General features: G+C 47.8%; 1 protein-coding gene across 15 annotated transcripts in view; it reads right to left on the bottom strand.

The window, feature by feature from the left end:
* Positions 1–6,209, bottom strand: part of LOC126037129 (uncharacterized) — a 115,347-nt gene extending 109,138 nt beyond the window's left edge. For 2 of the 15 annotated variants that reach the window (XM_049797372.1, XM_049797376.1), the window contains exons 1-3: positions 6,155–6,209; positions 5,812–5,856; positions 2,995–3,107 (exon numbers count right to left, since the gene is read on the bottom strand). In XM_049797372.1, the coding sequence (XP_049653329.1) occupies positions 2,995–3,107; positions 5,812–5,856 (158 nt within the window). In that variant the 5' untranslated portion in view covers positions 6,155–6,209. Of the gene's footprint in view, positions 1–340; positions 454–782; positions 896–1,225; positions 1,339–1,668; positions 1,782–2,110; positions 2,224–2,552; positions 2,666–2,994; positions 3,108–5,811; positions 5,857–6,154 lie in introns of those variants that run through there. The other 13 variants (XM_049797373.1, XM_049797375.1, XR_007505522.1 and 10 more) reach the window with 12 other exon arrangements.
* Between the last annotated feature and the right edge of the window lie 5,918 nt (positions 6,210–12,127).

The following is a 12,127-nucleotide window of genomic DNA, read 5'->3' as shown; positions in this document are numbered from 1 at the left end:
AAGAGAGCTTCCTGCAAAAGAGAAGAATCATCTAGGGTAGCCTCAGTAGTCAAGTCTGGGGCTGCTACCTGGGATCTCCGGTCCTTATAAGAAGAGGCCAAAAGACTCTAGGAGACGTCTGGAAGGAATCACAGGGGATCCCGGAGGGCACAGGGTCCTCCAGAAAAGAAAAAAACCTCAACGGTAGCTTCCTTGGAGCAGTCTGGGGCTCCTACCTGACCCCTTAGGTAGGTAAAGCAGAGGACAGAAGACTGTGGGAGATGCCTGGGAGGAGTCTCAGGTGCCTGTCGGAGTTGAGAGATTTCTCTACAGGAGAACAAAAATGTCTCGAACTACTTACTTGGAGGAGTCTGGGGCAGGTAGATGGGATCTCCGGTCCTGAACGCAGAGGTCAAAACATTCTGGGATGACGCCTGGGAGGAGTCTTGGGTCGATCCCGCAGAAGAGAGCTTCCTGCAAAAGAGAAGAATCATCTAGGGTAGCCTCATTAGACAAGTCTGGGGCTGCTACATGGGATCTCCGGCCCTTATAAGAAAAGGCCAAAAGACGCTAGGAGACGTCTGCAAGGAATCACAGGGAATCCCGGAGGGCAGAGGCTCCTCCAAAAAAAGAGAAAACCTCAACGGTAGCTTCCTTGAAGGAGTCTGGGGCTATTACCTGACCCCTTAGGTAGGTAAAGCAGAGGACAGAAGACTGTGGGAGATGCCTGGGAGGAGTCTCAGGTGCCTGTCGGAGTTGAGAGATTTCTCTACAGGAGAACAAAAATGTCTCGAACTGCTTACTTGGAGGAGTCCGGTGCACGTAGATGGGATCTCCGGTCCCGAACGCAGAGGTCAAGACGTTCTTGGATGATGCCTGGGAGGAGTCTTGGGTCGATCCCGGAGAAGAGAGCTTCCTGCAAAAGAGAAGAATCATCTAGGGTAGCCTCATTAGACAAGTCTGGGGCTGCTACCTGGGATCTCCGGTCCTTATAAGAAAAGGCCAAAAGACGCTAGGAGACGTCTGCAAGGAATCACAGGGAATCCCGGAGGGCAGAGGCTCCTCCAAAAAAAGAAAAAAACCTCAACGGTAGCTTCCTTGGAGGAGTATGGGGCTTCTACCTGACCTCTTAGGTAGGTAAAGCAGAGGACAGAAGACTGTGGGAGATGCCTGGGAGGAGTCTCAGGTGCCTGTCGGAGTTGAGAGATTTCTCTACAGGAGAACAAAAATGTCTCGAGCTACTTACTTGGAGGAGTCTGGGGCAGGTAGCTGGGATCTCCGGTCCCGAACGCAGAGGTCAAAACGTTCTGGGATGACGCCTGGGAGGAGTCTTGGGTCGATCCCGGAGAAGAGAGCTTCCTGCAAAAGAGAAGAATCATCTAGGGTAGCCTCATTAGACAAGTCTGGGGCTGCTACCTGGGATCTCCGGTCCTTATAAGAAAAGGCCAAAAGACTCTAGGAGACATCTGGAAGGAATCACAGGGGATCCCGGAGGGCACAGGGTCCTCCAAAAAAAGAAAAAAACCTCAACGGTAGCTTCCTAGGAGGAGTCTGGGGTTTCACCCTGACCCCTTAGGTAGGTAAAGCAGAGGGCAGAAGACTGTGGGAGATGCCTGGGAGGAGTCTCAGGTGGCTGTCAGAGTTGAGACATTTCTCTACAGGAGAAGAAAAATGACTCGAGCTGCTTACTTGGAGGAGTCCGGTGCACGTAGATGGGATCTCCGGTCCCAAACGCAGAGGTCAAAACGTTCTGGGATGACGCCTGGGAGGAGTCTTGGGTCGATCCCGCAGAAGAGAGCTTCCTGCAAAAGAGAAGAATCATCTAGGGTAGCCTCATTAGACAAGTCTGGGGCTGCTACATGGGATCTCCGGCCCTTATAAGAAAAGGCCAAAAGACTCTAGGAGACATCTGGAAGGAATCACAGGGGATCCCGGAGGGCACAGGGTCCTCCAAAAAAGAAAAAAACCTCAACGGTAGCTTCCTTGGAGGAGTCTGGAGCTTCACCCTGACCCCTTAGGTAGGTAAAGCAGAGGACAGAAGACTGTGGGAGATGCCTGGGAGGAGTCTCAGGTGGCTGTCAGAGTTGAGACATTTCTCTACAGGAGAACAAAAATGACTCGAGCTGCTTACTTGGAGGAGTCCGGTGCACGTAGATGGGATCTCCGGTCCCGAACGCAGAGGTCAAGACGTTCTTGGATGATGCCTGGGAGGAGTCTTGGGTCGATCCCGGAGAAGAGAGCTTCCTGCAAAAGAGAAGAATCATCTAGGGTAGCCTCAGTAGTCAAGTCTGGGGCTGCTACCTGGGATCTCCGGTCCTTATAAGAAGAGGCCAAAAGACTCTAGGAGACGTCTGGAAGGAATCACAGGGGATCCCGGAGGGCACAGGGTCCTCCAGAAAAGAAAAAAACCTCAACGGTAGCTTCCTTGGAGCAGTCTGGGGCTCCTACCTGACCCCTTAGGTAGGTAAAGCAGAGGACAGAAGACTGTGGGAGATGCCTGGGAGGAGTCTCAGGTGCCTGTCGGAGTTGAGAGATTTCTCTACAGGGGAACAAAAATGTCTCGAGCTACTTACTTGGAGGAGTCTGGGGCAGGTAGCTGGGATCTCCGGTCCCGAACGCAGAGGTCAAAATGTTCTGGGTTGACGCCTGGGAGGAGTCTTGTGTCGATCCCGGAGAAGAGACCTTCCTGCAAAAGAAAAGAATCATCTAGGGTAGCCTCATTAGACAAGTCTGGGGCTGCTACCTGGGATCTCCGGTCCTTATAAGAAAAGGCCTAAAGACTCTAGGAGACGTCTGCAAGGAATCACAGGGGATCCCGGAGGGCACAGGGTCCTCCAAAAAAGAAAAAAACCTCAACGGTAGCTTCCTTGGAGGAGTCTGGAGCTTCACCCTGACCCCTTAGGTAGGTAAAACAGAGGACAGAAGACTGTGGGAGATGCCTGGGAGGAGTCTCAGGTGCCTGTCGGAGTTGAGAGATTTCTCTACAGGGGAACAAAAATGTCTCGAGCTACTTACTTGGAGGAGTCTGGGGCAGGTAGCTGGGATCTCCGGTCCCGAACGCAGAGGTCAAAATGTTCTGGGTTGACGCCTGGGAGGAGTCTTGTGTCGATCCCGGAGAAGAGACCTTCCTGCAAAAGAAAAGAATCATCTAGGGTAGCCTCATTAGACAAGTCTGGGGCTGCTACCTGGGATCTCCGGTCCTTATAAGAAAAGGCCTAAAGACTCTAGGAGACGTCTGGAAGGAATCACAGGGGATCCCGGAGGACAGAGGTTCCTCCAAAAAAGAAAAAACGTCAACGGTGCAACTGTGCTACTGATCCAGGAAGCTCGTAAGTTCGCCTGAGGAGAAAGGATTACTGTACGTTTCCCATATGATAACTGTTGTGCTAAAACGGAAAGGGGGGCACTGGTTATCCTCTAGCAGAATGCTGAAATACCAAGTGGTGTTGTTGCTGGAACAAGATGATGTTTACCTAAAAACTACTACCGCTGTTAACCCTGTTGCGTTTTCAACAACTGACCGAGTTAAAGGAGAACTGGAACGTGACTGCTTGCAGGCAATCGAAAGAGTTTACTCCAGCTGACTGGATCTCTGAGATGTGCCACTAGAAGAAACAGATTGGGAACTATATGCCGACGGAAGCGGTTCCATCTGTGAAGGAAAACGTTTTATCGAGATAGACAATAACTACTGAGGAGGTACTTGCGTTGCCAACTTTGCCTTCGATGATCTCTGCCCAAAAGGCTGAATTGATAGCTCTTACTCGAGCTCTGGAACTAAGTCAAGGAAAGCGAGTCAACACTTGGACAGACTCAAAGTATGCTTTTGGAGTGGTACGTGCGCATGGAGCGATACGGGGAGAAAGAGGACTGTTATCTGCACCAGGAACCGCCGTTCAGCACGCAGAACAAATACTGAAATTGTTAGAAAGCATTCAAAAACCAACAGCAGTCACGATGATGCACTGTAAAGCACATCCGTTAGGTAAGACCGGTCCTAACGCAGGTAACCGACTGGCTGATAAAGCTGCTGAAGAGGCTGCAGAAAAAGGCATCCTAGCACTAGTTCCAGAGAAAGGTATAAAATTGCCTAAAGAAACTCCAAATTATAATGAAAAAGATGAAGAATTAATTATTAGATTGCAGGCTAACAAAATGAAACAGGATAGGCTGTAACACCGACAGGTCGAATAATAGTCCCACCCACAATAATAAGAGAAAATGCCCCATTGAACATCACAGAGTATACTGGGAAACAGAAAGCGAAATATGACAAAGATTGTTTAAACAATTATAAGTGGACGTGAAATGTATATGTAAATTTATCCCCGAACCAGTAATAAGATCATCTTTGGGATTATTAAATAAGGAAATTTTTTAGAAGAATATTAGCAAATTGATTTTATAGAATTGCCTTGAAAATAAGGATATGTCCTAGTTTTAGTTGATATCTTTACTGGGTGGCCCAAGGCTTTCCCTTGTCGCACCAACAAAGCAAGGGAAGTAGTCAAAGTCTTGCTCAAAGAGATAATACCAAAATATGGGGTGCCTGTAAGAATGTCATCTGACAATGGCCCTCATTTTATAGCAAAGATTATGAGACAAGTTGAGCCAAGTATTATCTATGGATTGAGACTATCACACCCCACATAGACCACAGGCAAGTGTGTGGGGGGAGAGAGAGAGAGAGAGAGAGAATGAACTATATCCTTAAGCAACAGTCGAGTAAAATTTGTCAGGAAACCTCACTCCTCACATGGGTTAAAGCGTTACCCGTGGCTCTATTAAGAATCGGAGTATAGCCAGAAGAGAAAGAAAAGCCAAGTCTTTAGGAAATGTATGAAAGACCATATCAAGAGTCCTGTGTTCTGAGTATCTTGAGTGCCTTTGGAGATATGTTTTTAAAAGGTGTTATGATTTCTTTAAGCAATTCTTTTCAAGAACTTTGTCAGTATGTCTCCACAGCTGGACCCTTAGAATTGGACGTAGCAGCGCATCCCTTCCGACCAGGAGATTGAATATATATAAAATCACCGAGAAGTGGAAAGGACCGTATCGAGTCATTTTAACAACACTTGTAGCAGTAAAGGTCTGGGAGAAGAACCTTGGCTTCATTATTCGAGAATAAAGAAAGCACCCAACAAGAAACTGGAAGTCTAAAGAAACTGTCCCTTTAAAACGGAAAATCTGTAAGTAAGTTTCACGTTATCTATTTGGGAAAACAGTTGTGTAAAGTTTATAATGTTGGGGTTGCTATTAGGAATATTGTCGAGGGCAATAATCTTTTTGTGTGTTTAGAGGGTGTATGTGGTTTTTTTTGAGGGGTTCTAAACGTGAGATAAACAAAATGAAACAATTATTGTTTGAACTGTTCATCTTGATATTAACCGGTTTTGTAATTTGAATTAAAAAAAATAATCTAGTTTTGTAACTGATTCAAAGTTTTGTAAAGACACAGAATTTAACCTCGGTAACAGCCTGCCTTTCCGATTCCAAAGTCAGATGAAAATCTAGATCCGTGGAGAATACTGACATTGAATTTAACCAAAACTTGAGAAAAGAGGTAGAACAACGAGAATCATTTTAGCAGATTAAATTGGATGGATTTAAAAGGCAATTATTTTTTTTAAATTTGAAAGAAGGAATTATAGCGTTGTGAATTATAACGTTACCAAACCATCCACCTCACGGACAAAAGAATTAATTTACTCGCCCTTCGGGAGAAACTTGTACAAGCACCCCTCGGGGCTGTCAGCTGCCAAAACCGTAGAGACAAGTGCAAAAAGGAACTTGGGATCATGTTTAAAATATAAAACGATGTTTAGAACTTACTGGAGTTCCAGGATCCTTGTTAGAGCCACCCAGAGTCGGGACCATCTGTGGAAATTTAGACCGGTTTAGACAACCAGAGAAACATCACACATCCTAAACAGAGCTGTATGAAAGTTTGTACTTGCAGCTAGCTCCTCTGACCCCAAACTCCCAAGACCTTCTCTAGTAGCTAAAGCTCCAAGATGGGGGTGTAGTTGTAGAAAGGATAATAATACTTCACATGATCTTTGGTCCCCTCTTAATAACGGGAAAAATTTAGCTTGGAGTTGACGGCATTAAAGGACAGGTGAAAAGTTCAGGCTTAACTGCTTGGGTGACTAGTGATGCTATATGACCCACTCACCTCTTCATGAAGGAGAAAAGCAAATCGTGGTCTTGAGACTTAATAACTCTATCCTCTCTCTGGAAGAAATCTCCCTTGTGGCCTCGCTCGCGGGTGGACCTGGGGAAATCGAAAAGATGATACCTGGCAATCGCCAAGTCTTAGAACTAAAATAAGATGGGTATTAAAATCTGTATTTTGACCCCAGTTAACACCTCTTCCACATCAGATGACTCTTGACATCTGTCACTCATTCAAGGCAGTGCCTGATGCTTCAGTTCACCTTGGTGTTGAGGGGTTTGGTTCCGGGTTTCGGTACCACAGCTGCGGGCCGGGGCTGGAGGAGCCGCAGGTGCGGGCAGTGAGAGGCTGATGGCGACGCCCCCTCCCTGGCAAGGGGGGGGCCGCCGGGGGAGGAGGGGCTGCCGGGGGAGGGGCCGCCGGGAGCCCAGGCAGGAGCGGAGCAGAGCTGAGCGGTGACCGGGCTGCGGCTGGCCCGAGGGAGAAGGTGAGCGGGGCCGGGCGCCCCTCGGAGCACGAACGTCGGAGGCGGGGGTGGCCCGGGGCCGGTGGGGGTGCCGAGGCCGAGGGGGAGCCCTGGGGGCTCACAGGGCGGCTGAGAGAACGTGCGCGCGGGGGTGGGGGGTGGGGCGCTGACAGGGCGGCTGAGAGAACGGGCGCGCGGGGGTGGGGGCTCACCGGGCCCCGTGGCGGGGCTGCGCAGTCGGCCGGCGGGTCCCGGGGAAAGCCCCGAGGAGGACGGCGGGGTCCGTGTTGCACGCACGGAGCGGCAGCGGGGCCGCGCCGTGCCGGAGCTACCCGGAGCGGCGCTGGGGGCTCGGCGGGAACTGCCGCTGCGCCGGCGTGGGGAGGTGGGGGGGAACGGAAGCGGCGTCCCCTCGGGGTCAGGCAGCAGGGCAGGCTGCCTCCCGGGGCATGCCGGGAGCTGTAGTTTTCGCGGACTCGGCGGCCGGGCAGCAGCGCGGCTCTCGGGCGCGGCGTAGTCCTCGCGGCCCCCGGAGTCCGACCAGGTCAGACTCGGGAGCGTTGCCGGTTTCGCGTGGTTTTCCGCGGGCTTCCCGCTGCGCCCGCTCCCCGACCAGCCGTGCGGACGCGCCTCCCGGGCGCATGCGCCGTGCTTCGCGTTGGGGCAGCCCGGCGTTCGCTCGCCGGCGCAGGCGCCGTCCCCGTCCCCGGAGGTTTGTGATCTTGGGAAGCCCATGTCCTGGATAGCTGGGGTTGTGCCTTGCAAGCTTGTGGGTTGTGGCTTGCAAGCTTGTGACTCCCACCAAGTTCCCAACAAATTCAAACGTAGAAATTGTGCATCGGCCCTCCTCGCCCCCTCCGAGCTGGTCTGTTCTCTGTGGTCACCATTAGTAGCCTCGGTTTCCCACCTGTGGTTCTCCACAAAGCCAGAGCCTCGCAGCTCCATGCTGAAGGGAGTGGGGAGCTACACACGGAGAAGGCAGAGGCCCGAGTTTGTCTTTTGGGGATGAGAAGTGGCGAGGAACTGCCATAAATGGGACGTATCCCTGCTTGAGGCATGGCTGTTTCAGCTGTGCACATGGAAAATCCTCAGATACGTTGCATCTAGCCATCCTTTCCATTGACCCCGGGAGAACTGGCCTCCTGTGTCCCCCAAGTTTATTTACTTCCTGCTGCAGTGAAGTGGCTATTTTTCTTCTTTTCTCTGAGGATTTTGTGGATCTGGGCGTGGGAAGGAGTGCCTTAATGCTGGCTTTCTCAGCCTACTTCTGGGAAGCCAGGCATATCTGCAGATTAGAGCTGGGGGAGTGGCCCAGACGCCTTTTATTCCTCGGAGGGCAGTGGATTTGGGGAGTTAGAGCAAGGCATGCCTGGATGTTGGTCTCCCTGAGGGGGAGGGGGTTTACAGCCAGATGACTGAAGAGCCTCCCCCAATCACTCCTGGGGAAAGAGTTGGGGGGTGGCTTTTAATGTACCCACGGTATCGATGTGGCAGGTGAGCATACACCCCCCTCTTGGCTGGGGGATCTTATGTGGACGCCTGCTGAGCCAGGGCTGGAAGCCCCTCTGCACACCCTGGAGGAGCTGGGTGCAGACTGGGGACGTGAGGGCAGTCGTGACATGGACACGGAGCGGCAGAGAGTCCTGCTCTTTCAGCAGTTAACGGTGCTACCGCGTGGTCAAAATCTCAAGTGCACCCGTCCAACCGTGCATTCTCTTTCCTGGGGTTTGTTTGTGGGACAAATAAACTGCCCAGCACTAGATGAGAAGGTTGTCTGCACTCCACCTCAAATCAGGTGCGTCACCTCTCCGTCAGGAAAGAAGTATGGGGCTGGGCATAAAAGGAACAGTAACTCCAACGTCGGGATTCTTTTTGGCTCTGGGCACAGAGCAGGTAACCACAGCGATACAGAGAGGGAAGGAGGTGCTGATGGGTTTGTACCTTGGACTTACACTGTAGAGGATGATCTGTTCAGGACATCCATGTCATAGAGTAGCTATTGCATGATTTATACTCGTAATCAGGTTCCTACTTGATAGCCTTAACTTTGCGTGGCTTGCGTATTGAACTTTGCAGTAGTTTGTTTGTTTTTACATTTCCTTAAGGTCTAGGCAAAGGTTTAGAAAGTTAGCAGACTTAAGGATAAGCATTTATTACTTTGTCCTGCCACGTTGCCATTTGAAACCTGTTCTGAGTGTTGGTGGTATTCAAGAAATTGGCCGAGATTTAGAGGGTGAATCTGTATCTTTAGGTGTACTGAGCAGAAAAGTACAATGGATCTTTTTAGTTGCCAGATAGCTTTCTTTATCCAGGCGGTCAATTTGTCAAGATCAGGCTGCAGTGTCCAGGGGGCCGGGGAGGGAAGGTTGGTGTTCAAGCTTCTCATTCCTGTCAGCGGTGACTCCGCTTGCACCACTAAGTGGTGCTGTGTACATACGCTTAATTAAATCGGGAGCTGCCTGCGCCTGCCTGCTTGTGCAGTTCGGAGTGGTCATTTTAGAGAAGATGTTCTTTTGGCTGCATTTGTTCTCCTGTGATACAAAAACTTGACAGCGATTGGGGGCAACTACTACTTTAGGAGGATTTCTATAAAGTAAGAAATTGCCGGTTTTATTTTGTCATGATGAGCAAAACAATACCTGATTCAAAATCACGTCCACTGCAGCTTATGCTTCCGTAACACACCACTCAACTGATTTCTGTGCGTAAATGTCTTCGGAGAGGAATCACAGGTGCCTGCTGTGACTATAGGGACAAGCAGTATGGGCTCACAGGAACAGAACATGCTTTGCCTTCCCATCACCAGAAGAAAGAGAGAAAGAGGTGAAGAAGGGTGCTCAGGAGCAAGAGGCTGCAAGGAAGTTGCTGTACATGATCCTTTTGCCTTGCTTTATCTGACAGAAAAGCTGCCTTCTGCTAGTTGGGTCTTGGCTTGAAAGACAAGGGGAGAGAGACTCCCGCCCCTCTCCCAGGGAGTGTGCTACTTTTGACTGGCTTGTTCTGACTATGTGATCTGCAATTACAATATTTAGGTTGCGTGCTGACAGTCTATACCACTGACTCCCTGAATGGTTTTTCATTTCTGTCCCTGCTTCCTTCTCCAGCTTTTTTCAATATATCAATTTAAAAAAAGAAAAAAATTAATAAAAATTTAACCTTACATGAACATCATGCGTTGGCTTTGGCCCCAAACACTTTATTTCCTAGAAATAAGTTGAGTCTTTTCATCAGAATATGTAAAAGATTTCTAGCCACTGTAGTACTATTGCATTGTTTGTTTTTTTAAATAAGATTCTGTCCAGGTTCCAGCATGTGCACTAAATTTCTACTGCAGTAGAAGAGAGTCTTATGCTGAAGAGAGATTTCATGCTTGGGAGAGAAAAAGAGCAGATCTTGACTCAAAAGTAACTTTTCCAAGGGAAAGGTAAACTCTTTTGTTTCTTTGGGGATTTTTATTCTGATAGCACAAGCATCTTGTTCTCTCAGGATTTTGTTATCTCTGGGAAAAAAAACCTTGGTGGTGTGTCACTTTCCTCCTTCCCTGGTTGTGTTTTTTTCACTCCTTTTCAGAGGAAGTGCTAATACTGTTATAATTTAGGAAGACATTTTTAACTCGTGACTCGGAGGTCCGCAGACATCACTGTAAAGACAGTTTCTGTGCATCCAAATGCTGTTAATCCCTTAAAATACGAAATGAAAGATGTGTAACTTGCAGCTGAGAGGTCAGATTATTCCAGATGGGTCTGGTTTACTTTGCATTCAGTGTTCCTGTAGCCTGTTGCTTTGGAAGGTGCAGGTAATAAGCTTTTCAATTGAATAAATGAGCGGTAGTGTTTTTTTGTTTTCCTCCCCTAGAAATGTAGTGCTTGATCAGACTGCACTGACCTGTAGAAGTTGTGGGCACTGTGGTGTTCTCCAGAATGCTACTTGGGCTGCCACTACAAGTAGGTCATTTAAAATAGTAACCTTAGACCTTAAAAACACATAAAAACTTCACGATGCTTAAAGTATAGAGCAGAGTAGTCACCAGGTTAAAATAACTTCATGCTTATGACATGCACAGCGATGGTTCCTTTCAGGTTTTTTGGTTGTTGTTGGTGGTGGTTGTTTTTTCTTCTTTAAGATGGCACTGGTCGCAGTGATCTTCAGTTTTACGGCACAGCTAACTGTCTTAGTATAGATATGGTTCCTTTCTGCCTACTATTTCCGTTTACTGGCAGACATAGTTAAGATAGCTCTTTGGAGTTGTGGAGTGCGCGTGTGTGTATAGATATATGTGTGTGTGTGTGTGTGTGAATGTGTCTGAAAATAAGAAGACCTAAAGTCCCCTCCCCACATCATTAGTTTTTGCTGCCCTGTATTTCAGTGTTACCAAGATTTTAAAGTGACCCAAGTATTGCTGTTGCAAATGTTTCCATGTTTGTCTAACTATTGTGATGACTTAAATAAAAAGAAAAAAATCAAAACACTAAATGTTTTATTACTTGCCCTATAACTATATAGGTCTTCCCTGTCTAATATCTATTTCTTTTTTCAGGATTCACTGTATTTATTTTTTTTTTTTACCCTATGAAACGGAAAGAGATTTCTGGCTTACTGTTGGCTTTTGATAGACGTTTTATCCTTGGGGAATTGCCCACCAATTAATTCATAGAGTTTGGAATTTAACTGAAGGACATTTTGCATGCCCGTGTACAAGTATTGGTGCTAACAAGCCACCATACGGTTCATGTTGATAGCTTTATGGATACTTAAAGGTAGGCAATAGTCTTATTTTTTAATAATGCTTAACCTTTTTCTCTTTGGCAAGAACAAGCAAGTCTGCCTGGTTTTGTAGGACTTGCAGCTTTTCCTTAACATCAGACTTTAAAAAGGGGAGAACCAGTAGTATCAGGTATGCAGTTAGGATGGTGATTTTTAAAATACTAAGCTGCGTAACAGTCTCGGGAAGAACATGTGTGACTGGGCGTGAGAGTCTGTGGTACAGCATTACTAACCTTTGCTGAAAAAAGTTTTGAAGAATGAAGCATTTGCTTTATGAACGGTACTTGAGGACGAATTCTGATGCTGCTGCTAAAGTTTATTGAAAAATAGGCACTGATTTCAGTGATGATGCAGGTGTGGTTTCTGTTCATGCCTTAAATCTGAAAAGAAGAGAAGAGAAACCTCCATTTGAAGGAGGATTTTGTATGAAGGGTAATCAAACCAGTAACCTGCTTTAAGAACGACTTTAACATATTTGGAGCATCGGTTAAAGGCAAATAAGTAAGGTTTATCATATCCTCCTACCTAAGCTGTGACTATTGAATACAGTCAGCAGTCCACCTCAGAACTTGCTGGTGTGCAACTGCAACGTGTTAAGTTGTAAGGCTTCACAGCCATGAGCTGATGGGCCACAGTTCTCTCCCAGCATGAAGCGCTGTAAGTTTTAGTTTCTTGCACAGCAGTGACTCTTTTCAACATTAGTAACTATACAACAGGGTAAAAGGCAAATTTAGTGAATAATA

Source organism: Accipiter gentilis, unplaced genomic scaffold (genome assembly GCF_929443795.1).
Source record: "Accipiter gentilis unplaced genomic scaffold, bAccGen1.1, whole genome shotgun sequence".
NCBI lineage: Eukaryota > Metazoa > Chordata > Aves > Accipitriformes > Accipitridae > Astur > Astur gentilis.
The sequence above is the reverse complement of the archived record's forward strand: the minus strand, read 5'-3'. Positions and strand labels throughout refer to the sequence as shown.